General features: G+C 36.1%; 1 protein-coding gene and 1 long non-coding RNA gene across 2 annotated transcripts; both read left to right on the top strand.

Moving 5' to 3' along the window:
* Window positions 1–269: 269 nt before the first annotated feature.
* LOC121429322 lies at window positions 270–1994 on the top strand. Its single transcript, XR_005971889.1, has 2 exons — window positions 270–311; window positions 1827–1994. It is a non-coding gene; the product is annotated as an uncharacterized LOC121429322 (long non-coding RNA).
* Window positions 1995–7645: 5651 nt separating this feature from the next.
* LOC121429316 (NXPE family member 3-like) lies at window positions 7646–21877 on the top strand. Its single transcript, XM_041626326.1, has 5 exons — window positions 7646–7843; window positions 8708–9304; window positions 9768–9937; window positions 19399–19454; window positions 20165–21877. Exons 1-5 carry the CDS (start codon window positions 7673–7675, stop codon window positions 20971–20973), a joined length of 1803 nt encoding a protein of 600 aa, XP_041482260.1. The 5' UTR covers window positions 7646–7672; the 3' UTR covers window positions 20974–21877.
* The last annotated feature ends 710 nt before the right edge of the window (window positions 21878–22587 follow it).

Here is a 22587-nt window from a genome sequence, read left to right as displayed (position 1 = left end):
ATACAGAATTGCATTGGATTTGCACATGACCGCGTACCCAGGTGTCGCAAATTTGAACTCAGAAGATATGCGAGACTTAAATGTGAGTGGCGCGGCGCGGTCACCCCAAAAAATCGTAGCTGGATGGTCTTGAAAAATGTTGAGCGGGGGAGGGGGGGCTACATTAAATTTTAATTTTAAAAATTCTAAACATATTCCATATCTGTTCATATTTTATTTCCATTTTTGGTTGCAGGTTGGGAAAGCTGACAGATCTGCTATGGCAGAGCTTCTAAAGAAGAAAAAGACTGAAGACCAGCGGAACCATAAAGGTCAGTTTAAAAGTTTATTATTTACGGCAAGATTCTGTGGCCAATTAAATGAAAAATCATGACCAGAAAACAAAATTCTCATATGTCCAGAAAGAGTATCTTCTCCAGAGCATTGCATTCATGCTTTTGGTGCAAATAGAATTTTACATCACAACAAAGAATACCTCTTAATTATCGAAGGTTAAACATATACCACATAAAAATTGTATCTGAAATTATGATGGAGTAGATGCTCTTTCAGGACATACATCTATATGAGATGAGAGTTATGTTTTCCGGACATGCTTTTTCATTAAATTGGTGATTTTTTTAAATGTTAAAGTTTTTTTCTGACTCTCTTGGTATATCATTGTAGGATATTGGCACTCTAAATGGATGAATTTCCATTGCTAGCCCTGGCATATCAACATTCACAAATAACACTGTGTCTCACACACAGATTTGCGTTATGGTAAATTCTAGTAGAAGGGGCTATGAAATGATGTGTCTGAGGATATATCCACCGCAAAAATAAAAAAATCACTTTCAATTTTTGAAAAAATTGCATTTTGGCCAATTCATATCGTCTGTGATGTCATAAAATCATATTCTAAAAAAATCTCTGTTCTTTAATGATATTTATCAAACCTTCACTGATATATTTCTCAATTTTTTTTTGTTTCTTATTACAACCAATTATTCATCAGGGTGAACTTCCCCTTTGATAGCTTTTACATTTTCTTGTGTATTTTGCCAAGAATGATTGTCTCTGCGTGAATCTACAAATGAATTCAGAATATCACAATTACTGTAAATAGGAAGATGCTCTGTAATTTCTCATATTACCAAGCTTGTCAATAATTTCAAGGCGGAGGGTTAGGGTGAATCTCCCTGAAAGAGAAACTACATGTACTAGAATAGCACAGTCTCTCCAAATGGTAATCTACGGTGAAAATAAGTTTTTGATGTGGAAACAAAAACAAACTAACAGAAAACGGAGGAAAAGGACACCGACTTTGATTTGAATCTACGTAACCATAGAAAACATTTTAATGTTTTAAGTAAGTGATTGATCTTCACAAATGTCTTGTCATTTTACATTTTACAATGATGCTGCCTGTCACCGGTACAATTTCTTCCAGAGCGGCGGACCAAAAAAATTAGAAATTCACAGAGTCAAAGGCTTAGACAATCAACCAGTTTAAGAACTTAATTTCCTTTAAGTCACTTCCTTGTCATTTCATAAGATATTTTCAATCAAATAGGACTATAGAAATAAGATTACCGAGCCTGAAATCTTGATTTTCTTGCTTTAACTTATCCGCCCCTAATATTATAATCCTGTTTCATGGGTATGCATGGTTTTTTTGTTGTGTTTGTGACTCTTAGATACTCCACTGCAGCTGAGTAACCAACAGTCACAAACAGACGGAACTTGACTTGGCTTTAATTAATATTTATATATGATGTAGAGTCTTTGATAAAAGTTTGAGACTTTGAGCCAGTTTTTGTGTCCTTTCATTTTCTTATATTCAGCACACACAACAAGCATGACAACAATTTCCCTGCACTTCCACTGGCCAAGTACGTGCACGCATGGGCCAGAAGCTGAAAGATGTCCGTGCATCTCGAAGACGTGCAGAAAAGCAGGTTTAAGTGTGATACCTTTTTTTTTGTTTGGAAATAAGCCTTAATATTGCCTCATACGAGTCATTAAAAAACCCATTTTATTCTGATCATGGGTATATATTACACGAAAATGTCTTTCATGTATTATGACATGTCTGCTAATACAGCCAACTCAGGTTTATATAGTGTGTGCTTTCAAAATTTATCATGACATGCCAACTCCTGCTTTATCACCTTGTGATATTCATCAAACTCAGATTGATATATTTTTATATTTATACTATGACAAATCATTTTCTTGCCATGTGCCTTCCGTTTGATACTGTTTCCAAGTTCCAACTAATACAAAGGAATACTTATATGCAGCTATATGGACGCTAGTATATGCACTTCATGCGAGGGATTTGTGGACATTTTTTGACTCTTGTTCATATTTTTCTGATATTTGTATATAGGTGTGAAAAGGCAAAATATATGCAAAGTGTTCTTATTTTTGAAAAATAAATGTTGGTTACTTGTTCCTGTTTCGAAATTTCACAACTCTCTGATGGTAGGGATTTGCTTTACTACATGTATAGGCGTTGCTTTTCCGACTACGGCGGCGTCGTCAACATTGAAATCTTAACCAAGGTTAAGTTTTTGAAATGTCATAACTTAGGAGTTAGGAAGTATATGGACCTAGTTCATGAAACTTGGACATAAGTGTAACGAAGTATCACTGATCATCTTGCATGAGTGTCCAGGTTGAATGATCAAGTTCATTTAGGGTCTAACTTTTTTTTATGTCATAACTTTAAAAATATAAGGGCCTATTTTATGAAACTTGTACAAAAGTTAAATTGCTGATAATCTTACATTAGTGTCAGCCTGTCAGGTCACATGATCAAAGTCAAAGGTCACAGCACTGAAACCTGAACTGTTAATTTTTTTAACTGTCATCATCATGATCCTATTTCATGAACTTGAACATAAGGGTAATCAAGTACCACTAACAATGAGTTTCAGGTCACATTGTCAAGGCCAATGATCATTTATGGTCAATAAAATTTGACCATGTTTGGTTATCAAAATTGAAATCTTTAACCAAAGTTTTTGAGATGTCATCTTAACTTTGGAATTTTATCGACCTAGTTTAGGAAAATTGGACATGAGTATTTAAAGCCTGTGTATAGCTTTGGTAAAGGGTCAATAATGTGATTGATAATCGAATATCATCTAATATGACAGTCTTACTGAAGCGTAGAGACCGTTTTTTTAGAGATATTTTTCCAACTGCACTTCTCTGAGAAAATTTCAAATATTCAAATCTTGGATATATAGCGCCCTCTCTCGGCGATGCTTGTTTTAAATTTAAAAAAATGGGCATTCAAGCGCTTATTTTATAAATTTAGTGATGAGATATCCAAAAGTTACAGACAAAGAACATATCTTGAAAGTTTAAGCCCATTCCATGATTTGGAATAGGATTTAATTGAAAGACAAAAACGCACAGATATTTTAATTTGATCGGGTGACCCGATCAAGTTAAATTTCCATGTAAAATTGCAAAATTTATCCTGTAAAACACATTTTCATTTCATATCCTCCACATCATAACTGTTATAGGGCATATCCATTCATATTAGCTAGCAATGAATTGGAATAGTGATAGGTGCATTTTGGTGGATTTACCAAAACTATACACAAGCTTTAAGTTTCACTTATCATCTTGCATGAGTTTTAGGTCACATGATTAAGGTCAAAGGTCACTTAGGGTCAATGAACTGTGACCATGCTCGAGATATTTTTTTAAATGTCATAACTTTGAAAGATTATGGATCTGGTTCATGAAACTTGGATATAAGGGTAATCAAGTATCATTGATAGTCTTGCACTAGTTTTTAGTCAAATGATTAAGGTCAAATGTCATTTAACTTTGACTATGTTGGGAGTAATTTTAGAAATGTCTTCATAACTTTGAAAGTAAACTTGAACATTAGGGTAATCAAGTATCACTGTTTTTATTCAAAGTCAGCATTGTTGCTATATTGAATTGCGTGACGCAGGCGAGACTGTCAGAGGCGTTCCACTTGTTTTGTTTTTTCAAGTAACCTTTTCTTTTAAGGTTAAACAGGTTATTTTAGTTCGGTGTTTTCATCACTTGTAACCTTGCAAATCTTGTTTCGAATGAAGATACTTGCATTTGAATGAAAGAACAACCTCAAAGATAAATTTGTCAGAATATAGACTCATAAATGTTAGATACCTTAAAGGGGTACATATCAAAATAAATATAGTAAAATCCACCGAGCAAAACGCTGAAAATCTGTCAGCAAATAGTGAAGTTATAGAATTTCAAGCTGAGCAATATTTTGTGAAAATAGTCATATGCAAGTCATCATGAATGTGCAATAGGTTGACTAATGATGTCATGTCCCCACCTTCCTTTTTCTTATTTTATTTAATAAAATCATGATCATTTTATATTTTCCTACATGTGTACACGACATGTCTCCCTTGTAACAAAATAAGTTGGCACAATGATTTTCTTACAAACTAAATCAGTTGTCAATCCAATTTTTGTAATTATATTTGGTGACAAAATTTGACTAAATATAATTTTTTGAAATAAAATACAAAAGATTACGTGGGGATATCATCAGCTTGCTCATTGCATATTCATGAAGACATGCATAGCACTGTTTTGCCCTAGTAATGCAAAAGTTAAAAATGTAATGACTTTGTCATCCTTGTCAGATTTTTATGAAATTTTCAGTATTTTGTTTGTCTCATTTTACTTTATTTGTTAAAATTGTATAATGTCAGCCTGGAGTACCCGTTAATATGTTTACATTTAAGAAATATTTCATACCAGGCTTGTTTTCCCAAACAATTTCATTCCACAACGTATGTTTACTTGTGAAAATCGAGGAGAAAAATTCATGTTTGTATTCACTGTGCTGGTATTTATGACCCAGTTATTTTCATGTTGCTTTTATTTTATTACTGTTTATTAAACTTAACGAAATGAATTTTTTCATTTTTTATTTCTAATTATATTTTCTCGTGTCTTGTGGATTGCTCTCCCTACTCTTCAGATTGGGACCAAAGCACAATGTCTACCATGATACAACCACCCAAGTACCTACAGCCAGTGACAACAGACAAATTCTCAAATCAATTATGTTGTGATCAGGAGGATGGAAATTTTTAGTGTTGATTTTTTTTTCTTTTTCTACAACTGGGTATGCAAAATGATGAAAGATATATTCTAAAATTTGAATTGGTGACACTATTATTAGCTTCCACTCCTATTGAGATCAGCACTAATTGGCAATGATGGTATACTTTTGTGGTCAAGATTGCGGGACACTGTGCTTCGTTCCAGTTGGCCTGTGTTGCAGTGGTCTACATGGTATGTGCTGCATGGGTATGTAGTGGACTGCATGTGGTAAATGAGCTAGTGGCACATGCATACCACAGTTGGGTGGATTGTGTAGTCAATGTCCATGTGGTGGACTGTGTGGTAGACATCACAGTAAGATGAGCACCATAGTGTGGGGGACTATGTGGTGTATGTCATAGTGTGGGGGAGTATGTGGTGTATGTCATAGTGTGGTGGACTCTGTGGTATATGTCATAGTGGGGTGGACTCTGTGGTATATGTCATAGTGTGGTGGACTCTGTGGTATATGTCATAGTGTGGTGGACTATGTGGTATATGTCATAGTGTGGTGGACTATGTGGTATATGTCATAGTGTGGTGGACTATGTGGTGTATGTCATAGTGTGGTGGACTATGTGGTGCATGTCATAGTGTGGTGGACTCTGTGGTATATGTCATAGTGTGGTGGACTCTGTGGTATATGTCATAGTGTGGTGGACTATGTGGTTGATGTCATAGTGTGGTGGACTATGTGGTGTATGTCATAGTGTGGTGGACTATGTGGTGAATGCCACAGTGTAAAGGACTATGTGGTTATAAACGTGTGGTACACAGTGTGTTTAATATGTGTTTCGGACTATGTGGCGACTGTGTGGCAACACTGTGTTACACAGTGTTGTAAACACAGTGTTACCACACGTCCCAAAATAATATATTAAACACATGTGGTACACGCTGTGAACACACTGTGGTACACACTGTGGTACACACTGTGTTACACACTGTGGTACACCCTGTGTTACACACTGTGGTACACCCTGTGTTACACACTGTGGTAACACTGTGTTTGTTCCATAAGGGGCGCTGCGTATCTCAATAAACATGCGTTCGCGCGTTTTAGATTGAGAACTAGAATCTGGGCATTTTATATTTCATTTTTTTCATTCCTAAAAATCAATAATGCGAGCGGGAAGCACGAGCTGAACATAGATTCTGATATATCGATATTTCTTTCTGAAAAAGGGACAATTTATTCATGAATTTATAAAGATGTTATTATCGCATTCAAAGATCTAATAAGCCTAATGAGAGCGCGAAATTTGTTGACATTGAGACCTCAAAACTAGATGTTTGACTCATCTTAGTAATTATGAATAGGATGCATGGTTAAACATAATTTTAACAATGCGAGCGCAAATCGCGAGTCGAATTATTTTTTATAAACTTTCATGAAAATAGGACTTTTAGTAGCGTATATACTGTACATTACTTATCAATCAAAACGCAAGCACTCACCGCTTGCTGGTTTTGACAATCAAACCTGAAAAAGTCTATTTTGAGAACTTTATGGAATACATATACATACATAGAATATGTAATTGGCAAATCAAATAGTGCTAGCGCGCAGCGCGAGCTAAAATTATGATACTCAGACAATAAAACTGACATTTCACATATATCCATATCAGCCTATTGAGCAAGATATATAATGTGTGTCTTATCGAGCATGCAAAGTGCGCATGACGCGCTAGCGAAAAATTATATTGTTACATGATAATTTTTTTTCAAAGTCTTCCCCCTAACATTATCTTATTTTTTCCTCTTCTTTTTTTCTCCTCTCTTTTCCCTTCTGTTTTTTTTTTATTTTCCTCCTATCCCTTTTTTGTCTTTGTTCTGCTCCACCAATGGGGGGGGGGGACCGCCCCCCCCCCTGGATTCGGCCTAGCATTATTCATTATACATCAAGAAACCTCTCCATTTTTGTGTATCCAGGAAAAGAATTTCCGTCGAGCTCTCCTCCACATGGCTAAATGTGCATAGACTGTAGACATGCCTTCGCCTTAACAGGCAGATCATCTTGTCCATAATGTAGTACAGAAAACAAATCTTTCAATATTTATATTGAAAGATTTAAAGTAAATGATATACAAACTAGACGAAAAAATACGTAACTTTTAAGATGCGATCATGGAATAAAAATGTTTTAATTGTATAGAACACGACATGAAATAATGTTTCGAACTATATGCCAGCACAAATAATATTACTTTCGATTTTTGGGGATAACTTTTTTTGTTTAATCTATATCTCAGGACCTATGGCAGGAGCTGCTCGTCTGTGACGTCACAAAATCCGATGTAACATTTATAACTCCAATATCTTTTGACGGATTTTCATAAAACCTTCACCAATCTCATTTTATTAAAACCAATTTATCATCAGGGTGATCTTGCCCCTTAATAACCACTATTGGTAGGACCTACCCTCTTAATAAACATTTATTCAATTTGGGGTTCCAAAGGTCGTGCATGATTAAGTACATGTACTTTTTTATTTTAGTTATACATAATATCCCCAACCTGTTTTACTGTTTACTCTGCAGATATGCATGTTGGCAAACGTCTCCATTATGCTGTCGAAGAGGGTGCTCAAGTATTTCTTACTCACAGTTCTGTGTTTATTTATTCTTGCCTTAACAATAATGCATTTGCCAAAGACGGGCAACCACTACACCCGTATGTTTCACTTCAACAAATTCCAACCATTAAGAGAATTTCAGGTACGTATAAAAGGGATTTGTCCTATCGTAAGTGGTATTAATTGAAATCAAATAGAGTTAAAGGGGAATAAAAAAATCCTTGGGACAAGTGGACTTGTGTGGAAACAGAAAAAAAATCAAAGAATAAGATAAAAAAAAAGTTTGAGAAAAATCGGACAAGTAATGAGACAGTTATTGCGATAACTGCTACGGAGATCCTACCATTGGCAATGCGGCAAAGATGTGTGAGTCACATGTGAACTACTTTCCCTTTGATGGACTACAACTGATACCCCCAAATGTCTCTTGTTGCCCTTTCATATGGTCATACAAGTTCTTAATCCCTAATTTATTTTTTTGAAAATATGTATTACATGCCCTCCTATACAAAGAATATATATATATATATTGAAAGATGTGCGAAAAGAGGCAGCTAAAGTGAAAAATGTACAAAAGTAATTGGAAATTTGTCCAAATGTGACGTCACACATCTTTGTCGCATTTCCAATGAGGGGATCTACATTACATTAATGATCTAAACTTTAAATGGTCATAACTTTCTTACCATTTATTCATTTTTTTAATTCTTTTGTTGATCTGTTTCTTTGATTTTTTTTCGCACAATATGTTTCAGAGGTTTCTTCGATGGAATATTTTATCCATGATTTTTTTTAAAGATAGTTTTTAATATCGAATAAAGAAAAGCACACTCTTAAGAAAAAATGAACCCCATGAAGATTTGGAAAAAGAAAAGAATTGGTATTTATTAAAAGGGGTATCTCTTTTCGCACCTGAGTTGAATTATATTTAACTCCCTCTTCAAGGTGAACATACATGTATCTGTAATTTAAAAAAAATACAAACTGTGATTTATTTGTTTTCTAGAACAAAGCAGGACCAAAGGCATTGCAAAAAGATTCGCTGAATAATTGTCGAAATCCCTTTTGCCCTAGTCTTTCGGCAAGGCAAAAACGCAGACACTATACCTACGAGGACCATATTCCAAGTCAAATATCTTGGAAAAGTTTGCTCGACATGACTCATCCAAATTTCACATCATTTCACATCACCAAAACAAATCGGAACAATGCTTCCAAGTTTTTCGTGTGCGATGAACTTCGGCTGATCATTCAAGCCCGGAATGGGCTAAACGAGAGCAAGACTTACGGAGGAGACTATTTCCGCGCCAAAATATATACCAAAAATTCAACTTTCCAGGCGAGCTCGATGTCAGACGGCGAAGTTGTTGACCATGGGAACGGAACGTACAGCGCCCTCTTTACCTTGAAGTGGGCAGGTTTGGTTAACATTCAGGTTACCTTAGTTCATACAAGTGAGGCCAATTATGTACTCAGGAGATTTCAGAAAGAAGAGGTTATCAGGATAAAATACCAAGGTCGATTTTATTCCAAAGAATCGAAGAAGTCTAAGGAGACATACTGTAACATGGACCTCAAAGTGCTCCAAAAAACCAAAGCAAAGGTAAAAAAAATACATTATTTTGAATCATAGCAAGCCTAAATTTATTGGTCCCGGGATATTGCGCATGATCTACAAATAGAGAACAGTGGGGAGGAGGGGAGGAGGGGGGGGGGGGGGCGTAGTGTAAATCAACGTTCTCCAGAGTTATTGTATGAAATTATGTATAATTTCTCACTCACACTAAGTTCTCTCGGTAACATTGTTCACTGCCACAGGAGTGAATGTATATTTTTTTCGCCCATAAAGGTTTGGAAGGCTTTTTGTCTGTCCTATACCATGAGAAAAATAATTATTTTGGTTCAAAGGCTGCAAAAACAGCAAGAATACCGGATACAGCAATGACATTTCAATTTTTGTTTTTAAAGAAGGGTCATTTCCTAATCTGAAGGTCGTCCCCCCCCTCAAAAAAAATGATAACATCGTTCACTTTCTTTCTCTGTTTTTATTTTATTCTGTTGTTTAGGAGAAAGTAAAGACCGAAAGCTGTAACTTCACCGACACAAGAACCGGTGCCCCTTGGTTTTGCGTCAAGCCACAGGATTTTTCCTGCAGCGATTATGTAATGCATCACGGTGTGGGGTCTGCAATGTCGAAGAGAGACACATCGAATATTGAACGACTTTCCTTTACCTGGTAATCATTCTTTGTAGATCAAAATCATTGGGTATGACTGCGATTTTTTTGCTGGAAGTCGTAGTATGAGGTGTCTACTCAAAGAATCCGACGGGTGCCACCTGGGCACTCTTGGTAATTTTTTTTATTGACGTCATAAGCCACGGCCACTTTTTCACATACCTCTTAAATATGAATTTCATATTTTAAGGAATAAACATATCATGTTTGGTTTAAGGTATCAAATTAAAGCTAATAAAAAAACAAATGTAAATTTATGGATGACTGGACATTTAAACCACGCATAGATTAGTTAAAGGTCATTTAAGTCATAGGAGGTCAAATTGCCTTGCAAATGAAAGAAATACATTTAATATGGAACCTATCACGTTTTAAATACAAACAAGTGGGAAATTATGTGAATCTATTGACAAATATTGAGCTGAGGGTGTGCATATCAAGAATCCTACCGGTTCTACATTGGCATCTTGAGGAATTTCATTTTTTTGACGTCATAAACCACACCAGCTTTATTACATTAATTCCTCTTAAATATTTAGCGGAATAAACATATCATGTTTGATATCGACTTAAATCAAATTCAAAATAAAATCCACTTGTATGACTCACTAGGCATTTTAAACTTTTCCATGACAATTAAGGGTCATTTTTAGGTTATAAAGGTCAAACTGGACCTCAAATGTAATTAATGCAACATATAATGAGGAATATCTCAAGTTTGGTTAAGGGTGTGTATATTAAGGATGTGACAGGTACTACCTCCTCACCCTTTGGCAATTTATATTTTATGACGTCACGAACCACGCCCATTTTTCACATATATATGGCCTATAAGTATGACAGAATGTCACACTTTATGGAATAAACCTATCGTGTTTGGTAACTAATTTAAGCTTGTGGCAAGTAAAATGCAGTTGTAAACTTACAAGAGATTAAATACATGTCAAGATCAACTAAAGTGCAGTAATGTTAATGGTAGGTCAAATGATGTCAAGCAATGTAACAAGACTTTAATAAAAACATGTAACATAAGCTTGGTATCATATCACCCATTTTCCTACAAGAACTATAACTGCACAGTGCTTTTTTTTTAGTTTTCTGTAAAAACAACAAAAAAAAAAAAATAAATTATAATCAAGGACAGAGTCATACACAGTAAATAATGTATTATACACAATTTCAAGTTTAATGTCAATCATGTTGGAGCCACCTAAGAAAAATGCTTTTTGTCTCACCTGCATAGCAGAGTGAGACTATAGGCGCCGCTTTTCCGACGGCGACGGCGGCAGCGGCGACGGCGCCGGCGGCAGCGGCGGTGGCGGCGTCAACATCAAATCTTAACCTGAGGTTATTTTTTTTAAATGACATCATAACTTAAAAAGTATATGAACCTAGTTCATGAAACTTGGCCATGAAGTTAATCAGGTATCACTGAATATCCTGTGCAAGTTTAAGGTCACGTGATCAAGGTCAAAGGTCATGTGAGGTCAATGAATTTTGGCCACATTGGGATTATTTGTTGAATTACCATCCTATCTCTGTAGAAGTATTGGTCTAGTTCATAAAACGTTGAAACAAGAGTAATCAAGTATCACTGAACATCTTGTGCGAGTTATAGCAGTTTTCAAAGTCAGCACTGCTGCTATGTTGAATCGCATGATGCAGGTGAGACGGCCAGAGGCATTTTACGTGTTACAAGACAAATTCACATTTTTAGACAAGTATCCTATTAGACAAATCTACATCATCCTAACTCCGCTACATTTTGTTCTTTCATTCATCTTCCAGACAAGTGATTTAGCCTTCTTTAGTCTCAACTGCATGTTCAGTTTTTCTTGTATTAAGAATGACACAATGTGGCAAATGCTTACCCTAGACCGTGGTTGCCCCGATTTAAATCCACATGGAACAAGTTCTGATATCATTCCTTGGAAGTAACTAATGTGCTACGAACAGGTACAGGCGTGCCCTCCTAATACTTTCTATCCACATGGGAGGCAAGTTGCAGGGGAGTCATTCTGATCAGTTGCTCTCCAGATCAAGCTCCTGAGGAAGAGCACCTTAGAAAATCATGCTCTTTTGCTAACTTGTTAGGTGGGGGTAGGCACATGATCTTTGATTGATCCGTCTTCTTGCTAAATCATGTGAAGTACACTGTACATGTAGTACTAAGTAATTTTAGAGAGACCATTACATTTGTTACAGTAGTTATGAAAGATGAAAAGTATAAATATTATTACACCTTTAATTGATCAGTCCACTTTTTCAGCACCGGACTATATAGATTAAGATCTTATTCGAGCAGCAAGTTTAGTGGATATCTTTCCCCTGCCAAATTGACACAACATGGTATCACAACCTGATAGCGAATTACTAGTATTTGTGCAAAGCTTCCATTTTTCTCCAAACTTCAATGCCATACCTTTAATGTATGGGTCACCGGAGAAGGGAAACCTTCCTGCTCGGAAGTTAGATGTACCGATAATCGTATAAGTAGATTTTATTCAATCTGCATTCATCAGAAAAAGAAATGAAAATACACCATAAGTATGCTGCTAGTGCAAAATACACTTATTGTATCAAAAACATTATTTGACTCAATTTGTTTACGATTTGATTAACTAAATCTAGTATTCGTTCACGGTGGTTCACCATCCATGCCTTGCTCTTTATGACAGCTATTTTATGTATTTAAACTGAATTATGTTTATATGGCACACCTTATCACAACTCGATCCTTATTAATATTATGTTGTTATTTAGAAATACATTTGTGAAAACTGAAATCAAGTCTTCATCATTTGTGTACAGAAACTCTCTTAAAAGAAATAGTTCCTTTTGTCTAAATATTAAATTTAAACATTCTTCAAAAGAATTCAGTACCTCTAATGACTCGTGTAAACGTTAATTTCTCCTGATAGGTCATAGGACTTCTTTATCTAAAATTCATTCTCAGAATCTGTAATAAACTAACATCCATTCACCGAAATAGAGATTGTTTACATCTCTCATGCCCTCTATGTCTTTACGCTATTGTACACTCATTAGCATAATTTGCCAGATTTACTTTCATTGACACGTACCGTATTGTAAGAACCCTTACGTTAAATTGACCTTGACTTTCTATCAAATGAAGCAAAAATAATTTCATTTTTTTCATTATCTAAACAAAATGTCATTCTTTCTAAGACATATACAGATACAATGAATATTAATTATGCAAACTTACTTCTTCTTCGGCATTCTAACTGCTTTAGCTTCAGTTTGGGGTAATTTATTGGTTATTCTGGCATATCGTCGAAGAAAAACATTCAGGTGCGCAGGTGCGCTGACTTCATGCGGTCGATTTAAAAAGTCAAATCTAAAAGGAAAAAATCAAAAGAAAAATGTTTGCTTGGCAGACCATCGTCAATTACTTTTCCATTAGTAGGCAAAAGGCTTGTAAACCCAAAATGAGAACACTGGAAGAACAGAAATTTTAGTGTCGTCAGAGAAAAATTATACATTCATCTACTGCCATTACAGCTTCAGAAGATAGCTGGTAGTATATGGAACAGGACATTGGGCATACGCGTACATGTTGCATGACACAGTGGTTGTTCCCGAGGAATTAAGATAACTTCCTTGTCGATATACGAGTCAGCGTTACCCTGTTCTATAACTTTTAAGGATTTATGCAGCTGCTGGTTAATACTGCAAATGTGAATCGACTGAATTAACACAGATCTGGCAGAGGCATATAGTTGTTGGTGAAGGGGAATCTTATGAGCATCTGGTCGAAGTGGTACGGTATAGAAGGTAGTTGTGAGAGGAATATAACAGGACATGGTGTCAAATGTTAAATTGGTGTATATTTTCTGGAATCCATGAAATGATTTTATACAAAATGATAAATTGAACGTTTTGTATAAATCGATCCTGCGAAACTTGAGCGATCATCAACCTTTCATGCATGTAAATGACCTAAAGGTCAGCTTTGCATGTGCTTCTTTTGTTTTCGTACCTATATTTGTACATTCCATTTTTCATAAGCTTTAATTTGATACCAAACGTGATATGTTTATTTTGTACACTAGAAAAGTCATAATTAATAGGTTGACCAGGTGTGGGTATAAGATCAGGCAAGTGGAGCGCCTCTGGCAGTCTCACCTGCATCACACGATCCAATTATAGCAGTGCTGACTTTGAAAACTACTATTTTATTTATTTATTTATTTATTCATTTATTTATTTCACATCTTTATACAGGGTGACCAAAGCAGCTATACACGATAAAAAAACATTAACAAAGATAAAAAGCTGATTTGCAATTGGGCCCTGTTAATCAAAATACATACAAATTATAAAATACATAATATGCAAAATATACAAGAAATAAACCTTTAAACCTTTAAAAGTCCCAATCCTCATCAGAAACACACAAACACACAGAAGCACCCAAACCCACACACACCCCATTACACTCTGCAGACTTACTTCTAACATAAATTCAACATTATGATTACATTTGACATATGAAATGATTATTCACAAAAAACACCATTCATAATTATAATGATACAATACTATGTTCATTGACAATAAATGACATTTGGCCTTGATCATGCGTCCTAAGACTTGTCGGTGATACTTGATTACCCCTATCTCAAAATGTTTATATACTATATCTATACATTTTGAAAGTAATGACAACAATCTAATACCTCCAAAATGCCAAAAGTTCATTGACCTTTGACTTTGGTCATGTGACCTGAAACTCGAATGAGATGTCCAGGTATACTTGGTTACTCTATGTCCATGCCATTTTATGAACCAGATCCATACACTTTAAGTTGTACAAAAAAAAACAATGATGGCCAAAGTTCATTGACCTTTGACCTTGGTCATGTGACCTGAAACTCGCACAGGATGTTCAGTGATACTTAATCTGCACATCCTTAACATAACTTTCAGCCAAAAATAGACCTACATAAATAATGCCCAACTTGTTTGTATTCCAAAAAGGAGATATTCCACATTATTTGTTGCATTACTTACATTTGTGACCAAATTTGACCATTTATGACCTTAAATGACATTTAATTGCCCTGGGCGCGTTTTAAATGCGTAGCGATTCATAATGGATTTTATTTTGCATTTTATTTAATGTGATTTCAAACATGATATGTTTATTCCGCTATATAGAAAAGTCATATTTAAGAAGAATGTATAAGTTGGTGTGGTTTATGACGTCAGAAAGAAATCCAAATTCCTCAAGGTAGCATCCATCAAATTCTTAAAGGTCAAGTCCACCTCAGAAAAATGTTGATTTGAATCAAAATCAGACAAGCACAAAGCTGAAAATTTCATCAAAATCGGATGTAAATAAGAAAGTTATGACATTTCAAAGTTTCGCTTATTTTTAACAAAATAGTTATATGAACGAGCAAGTTACATCCAAACTAGAGAGTTGATGATGTCACTCACTTACTATTTCTGTTGTTTTTTATTGTTTGAATTACACAATATTTCAATTTTTACGAATTTGACGATTAGGACCTCCTTGCCTGAAGCACAAAATGTTAAAATGATGGAATTCCACGTGTTCAGGGAGGAATGAAACTCCCGGATGAAACTTCATTTCACATGACAATGACGAGAAAATAAAAATATTTCATATTTCATACAACAAAATACAAAAGAAATAGTGCGTGAGTGATTTCATCAGTTCCTTATTTGCATACCGACCGAGATGTGCATATATAACTGTTTTGTGAAATGAAGCGAAACTTTAAAATGCCATAACTTTCTTATTTTACAACCGATTTTGATGAAATTTTCAGTGTTATGCTAGTTGAATCTCTTTTTATTCAAGTCACCGTTTTGTTAGGGTGGACTTTTCCTTTAATATTCACACCCTCAAATTAAACTTTTGCAAAAAATGCATTTATACCTTTAACCTTACTTGTGTGTATTCAAAGCATGGTACGTTCTGCATTATGTCTTACTTATATTTCTAAGGCAATTTGACCTTTTATGACCTTAAACGACCTTTAACTGACCTTTGCGTGATTTAAATGCCCTGCATTATGAAAAATACGAGACATTTGGCTTCCTCCTGCTCGTACGCACGGGCGTCCGTCGATATAACACATGATATTTTTATGAAAATATACACCCTTTTTCTTAAAAGTTGATGGAGAGGGGGAAAAAGTAATCGTATTAAGTCGGGGTATTCAGTAATGAGTACAGGAGAAACTATATTTCACTGATTTTCATGATTCATCCCATTTGATTAACTCATCTATTCGTGTTTTGGGGCTAATCTTTCCCTTACGCATTGCTTTTTGGCAGAAGTTCTATGGAAAATGCACCTTTTTTCACACAAACTTTGAGACACTCTGTATTCATTCCCCCATTGCTCGAGAATGAATGGGCAGTTAACGACGGGGTGAAAGATTTATTGAAGAATGGAATGTATATTTCATGAAAATGAAAGCCATTTTCCCATTGGATGTTATCTTCAATACGTGTTTTTTTTTAGATGAAGTTAGTTGTCGAATAGGCTCTCCTGGCATTTGAGGTCTCGATCGGTGACGTCACTCAGGATCGTCATATAATTTTCATCAGAGCATTCAACAGGAATACTGTAGTACACATTTCTTTGTTATAAGTGAATTAAAGTCCCTCCAGTGAGTTTGATCACCCCTATTGTGAAAATGTATCACCCCTAAGTTGTAACACAGTCAGCTGTTTGCACTCAGGGTCACTCCGTGACCTGTGTGTGCGTTCAAGAGTTGTACACGATTTTCTGTCTCATTTAGGCAGAAATCTTTCATAATCTATTTATATTTGAATTTGATTTTTCATTAGCTTTAATTTGATACCAAACATGACATGTTAATTCCGTAAGATATGAAAGTCATATTTAAGAGGTATGTGAAAAAGTGGGCGTGGCATATAACGTCAATAAAAGAAAAATGCCCAAGCATGCCAAGGGTGCCCAGGTGGCACCCGTCGGATTCTTGTAGTAGACACCCTGTACTACAACTTCCAGCAAAAATACGTTGATTTTATACGAATGTTTTTTGAACGATAAACAATACGGGCCTAAAGGGAATCCCGAAATAGGGGGATCTCATCAGTGGTGTGCGTCCTTCAGTGGATACAGCCCCTTGTAATAGTTTGTATTGCCCTCCGTTTGCCGTGTGTTGCTGCCATTTACATTCGTTGTGATCACCCTTGCAGTCCTTCATGTAGGTTGTCAGCACTGACAATCTTCACTTTTCGCTCAACGACGGAAACGGACTTGGACGATGCTAGTTGATTTTGGATGAGATTTTTAGCCCTGTCGTAAAAAGACTGTCCTGTAACGCAAGTTGTATGACATAAGAAAATTTTGAATTTCGCAACCACAATGGGTTGGAGATCCTCACAGGCTCACATAGGCAATGCGACAAAGTTGTGTGATGTCACTTGTGAACAACTCTCCCCATTACCTTTTATTCTTTCTTTAGAAGGGCATGTAATACAGATTTTTAAAGAATATATTATGGATAAAGAGTTATGGTATCACCATTTGAAAAAGCAAAAAGAGACATTTTGGGGTATTTTATAATCCATCAAAACGAAAGTTGTTCACATTTGATATCACACATCCTTGTCGCATTGCCAATGGGAGGATCTCCAGAGCAACGGATTGCAAAAAATCAAACGCTTATAACTTTTTCATTGTTTGTCCGATTTTTCTCAAACTTTCGATGATCTGTTTCTTTGACTTTTCTGTTTTGACACAAGCCTACTTATTCCAAGTGTTTCAATCCCCTTTAAGACACACACCTTGGGCTCTGGTGATCCGAGGGCCGTTAGCCGAAGTAGGAGCTTAGTGAAAACATTGGGATCCATCCTAATATATATACCCCCACGAAGTCCCCCCTTGACTCTCGTTCCAATTCCTAAAATAACGCGTCGTATTGCCCAAATAGCCTTCTCCTCTCTAGTGCACGGCCGAACCCACCATCTCCTACGTCCATTCTGCCTCTCTCTTTCCTGCATTAAGGTAAGTAATGCAAAGTCTTGCTTATGTCTTTCCACTTGAAGCTGCTCTTGCAGCATCAGAACTCTTTGGAGTCTCTGTTGTAGAAGAGGCATCGTCTTGAAGAACTTCGGAAGATCAATCTCTATAAATATACCCCACCACATCTCCCCCCCCCAAAAAAAAAACTCACGTTCATCGTAAGTGCACGCTGTTCCCGGGGGGGGGGGGGGGGCACTTCCATTCACGAGTGGATACCATGCGCGACCATGGGGTCTCGAAAAGCACCCTAAACACGTAATTTCCATATTCTGAAAATGTAACCCCTTAACAAGTATTCGCGAGTGAAACCCTGCCCTTAACAAGTATTGGAAACAAAACGATACTCTTGGCAAATATTCCCTGAAATGAACCCCTAAACAAGTACAGGAATGTTTTATTGTTACGGGTCCTTCGGTCGTCGGCTTTACCTTATTTGGTTTAGTACGACCCCAGCTTCTACACCTCGCGCAAATCGGACTCTAAACACGAAGTGTTCGGGCAAAAAGGACATCCTTCATAAAACATTTTAATTTTGTTTTATCATCCCCGCAAATTCGACCCCTAAACACGTAATTTTCCTAGCGAAATAGATACCCTTTTTTCATTATTTTTGTGTTTTTGACACCCTTATCACGTTACGTACGTAACGTGCCCTATCGTGAAAAGGTCATCCTTTTTACGTGGTTTTTTGGTCGCGCATGGTATCCACTCGTCAATGTAAGTGCCCCCCCGAGACGCTGTTACAACGTGAGAATAAGTTATTAGAACGGCGTACGTGTAACTACGGCCTCCGTACCATAATGTGACAAAAGCACGGAGATCGTACGTTGTAAGCAGGTACTACTCGACACGTACGCGGCGTACGGTACGCAATCGCTCCCTGCCAGGCGTGACGCCCGGGCCGCGCACGTGCTACATACTTACACATTGCGTAGTCGTATGACTGACGTGCATTGACGCACTTGCTCCCTGCGTTAGCCACTTCTCCCTACGTTTCCAGAAAAACGTAGCGACCAAAGCCTCCCCCCCAAAAACGTACGGCCAAAAAAATAAATAAATGAAAAACGTGTTTGAAGAACCACTTTCTTATCCATGCCATAATGCACCATGCTGGGCTGAGCATGTAGTCGTTCTTGAAAGCGTTTTCTCATGTCACAATTTGCGAAATAAAATGGTTATAACATGCATTGTGTCGCATGTCCTTATCAAAGTACGGACATGTGGTGTTCAATAACATGCATGTAGTGCACAGATCAAATGTCTCGATCCGTTGTTGTGGATGCGAAAACTCGGGAATTTCACTGAATGACCAAACGAATTATTTTAACATTGACAACTCTTTTTGCGGAAAGTTAATATATTTAAACTATAGTATTAACTTTGCATAATATCTGTATAATCACAGGAAAGACCAAAGGATAACTGGATCTGAAAACAGCATTGTAGTCCATCATATGCCAGGTAAGTTGATGATGATGATGATGATTATGATAATACTAATAATAACAAATGATATAGAATGTTGATTTTAACCGAAGTATGTTATGTATTGATGCATGCTTTCTCATTATCTTTTCGACAGAAGACACCAAGGTAGTAGCATGATGTTATTATTATTATTTCAGTAATGACTGAGCTATACATGTATAGTCACAAGCAAAATTCTATATCATGTTTACCCTTTATTGATATCAATCATTTTTGCCCGAAATTTCCCTTAGTTTCTTATCGATGTATTCAATAATTACTATGCCAGTCAAATGAAAAACGCAGGGTAGGTTGTTGTTTCAATTTGTCCAGGTTCCACAAACTTTGAGGCAAGCAGGTTACTCGTTTAAAAAACAAATTAGGCATAAAATTCATGCCGTGCTATGTAAAAGAAATACACCAAACAATGGGTTCGATGAAAATACATTTCCTGGTACATTTCATATCCCAGCACATCCATTACATCTCCTGTCTTGTTTTGCGCTCTGAATTTGCCATACTGTTGTTCCAAATCAGATTTCGATTTCCATATAGGCTACGTATCGAAATAAGGGATATGGAATTGGTCTAAAATCGATATTGAAATATAGATTGACATGGCTTTCAAACGTTCAAAAAATAATTTTAATCATTGAAGCTTTATAATATCTTTTTTTCTATGACTTTTTTTTCCACGGTGATAGGTAAAGAGTCTGTCGTACACAATGGGGCAGTAAACCATCTGCCAGCATGCACACCAAAGATTCAATTCGGAACACCAGAAGTCGCTGGCTTTTACTGGGGAAAGAATTGGCTCTCGGCAGATTGTGGCATGCATACATTTAATAAATCGCGAGCAATCTCGCTCTTAAGAAATAAAACAGTGCACTTGTTAGGGGATTCTACCATCAGACAACTATTTGAATTTTACACAGAATTCTTCGAATTGGAAACAGGTTCCAAGTTGCTCCCGGTGTGGTACTACGGACCGACAATCGTCAAAGACAGTAAAAACAACATAACATTCCACTTCCAGTTTCACGGACTTCCAAATGGGAGAGGCGCATGGGGAAATGTTTCAAATTTTGAGTACATAGCAAATATCATCGATCGTATTGAAGGAGGGGAGAACACTATTTTTGTTTTGACGTTGTGGGCGCATTTTACTCCTCACCCTCCCTCATACTACGAAGCTCGTGTAGAGTCTATGTTAATGTCTATAAGACGCCTTCATGTTCGTAGTCCTAGAACTTTAGTCATCTGGAAAAGTGCAAACACGAGAGAACATGGCAGATTGGATCACGCCCTTAGAAACAGTGACTGGACAGCGAGGGATCTGGATAGAAGGATGCGAAACAAAGTTTTCGCATATGAAAATGTCGGGTTCATGGACGCCTGGGACATGACAAATGCGCAGTTTGAAAAACACGCACTCCATCCGATCGGATCGCACGTTGAAAATCTCAGCAACAAACTGTTATCATATGTTTTAAATCACGATAAAAATGAATGATATGTGCTTTATTAGTCTTTCTTACAATAATCATCAAACGACAAAAGAAAACATCCATCAAAGATTAAGATAACTATTAGAATGTTAAGATTTTGATTTGTGACGTCATAAACGAGCTGCTGCCCCATATGTTATATGATATAAAATGCACAATTTTCATTTTTTTTAATGATTCATGAAGACCAAAAATTTGTTTCTTTCAGGACAGGGAGTGAAATTCTTTGTTTTTTATACTGAAGGTACAATAATTTTTTTTATTATTTTGAGAAAACGAAACTTTGTCCTGTGGAAGCTGCTCGCTCGCACATGACGTCACAAATCGAAATATTTAAATGGTAATAACTACTTTTATCTTTGAGGATGTTTCTCAAACTTTCAACAATATCTTTTATTATTTTTCTGCTATCTTTACGATAAACTTTTTGTCAGAATGAACTTTTCCTTTAAGAAGAGAAGGTTACCTCTCATCCATTCGTGAATCGCTTGAAGCACATTTAAAAAAATGATGCTTACGATTTTACACAACGCCGATTTCTACAGGAACTTTACAGTAGTTGTTTAACAGTTTAAACAACCGTCTTTAGTTTAAAAACTCATCTAAACTGTTTGAACAACCACTGAAAGGTTCATTTAGTAAACAGTTTTTTAAAAATCAATCAGCGATTTTACCGTGAGAAACACTGCGAGCTTTCTGATTTCTTGTTTTCCTCTTATTGGATTTTATAGAGATGGGAAGGACTAATCATTGAGGAACTTCCCTGAGAATATTTATGAAATTAAGTGATTTAAAAGTGTTAACGCATTTCTTCATCATAATAACGCCTAAATGAGTCTATCGCTTTACCCTTAAAAAGGTTATGATGTGCTTAACGATATGAAATAAAAATGTATTTTGAAGGATGAATTTGTGTGAACCTATTCAATCGGGTGCCCGTTCAAAATAGATTATCTGTGTGTGTTTTTCCTACTGATATAAAACCTATTTCAATTCATGAAATGGGCTGAAAACTTCAGGATATGATAATCGTCTGTATAATTTTTTTGTTATCAAAATGACTTAATTAGTAAAACATGTACAAGAGGGCATTAAACAAAACTTTGCTGAGAGAGGTCCCTCATTTCGAAACTTTGCCAAATTTCAATCCTGAGGACTGAAAAAACCATACATTGGCCACTACTAGTAGTTTTGTATGATTGGAATATCTTTTTCGCTTCGAACCTCCTCCCCTCTCTCTCTCTCTCTTTATTCATCCCTCCCCCCTCTCTCTCCCTCTCTTTCTCTGTATTCGTCTATTTTTTCCATCTTTCTTTTATCTTCTATCTCCACTTTTCTGCTATGTCTCTCTCTGTCATTTCCATCCCTGCATTGCCTTTTCTCTTCGATTTTTCTGTGCAAGTATACAAACGTTTTCGGAGTTACATATAGATAAAATATTGTTTATTCATATGAAAGACGCTAATAACGATTTTTGAAAGAGACAATAAATATTCATAATATATTTGAATGATAAAACCATACAAATCTTTGTTTCGAAATACCAATTCTCGTAGACCCCTTTGAATAATAACAACCTATCTATGTATTCATTATTGCTTCCCTCATCATTATGATAA

This window comes from Lytechinus variegatus, chromosome 15 (genome assembly GCF_018143015.1).
Source record: "Lytechinus variegatus isolate NC3 chromosome 15, Lvar_3.0, whole genome shotgun sequence".
In the NCBI taxonomy this organism is placed as follows: domain Eukaryota; kingdom Metazoa; phylum Echinodermata; class Echinoidea; order Temnopleuroida; family Toxopneustidae; genus Lytechinus; species Lytechinus variegatus.
The sequence above is the reverse complement of the archived record's forward strand: the minus strand, read 5'-3'. Positions and strand labels throughout refer to the sequence as shown.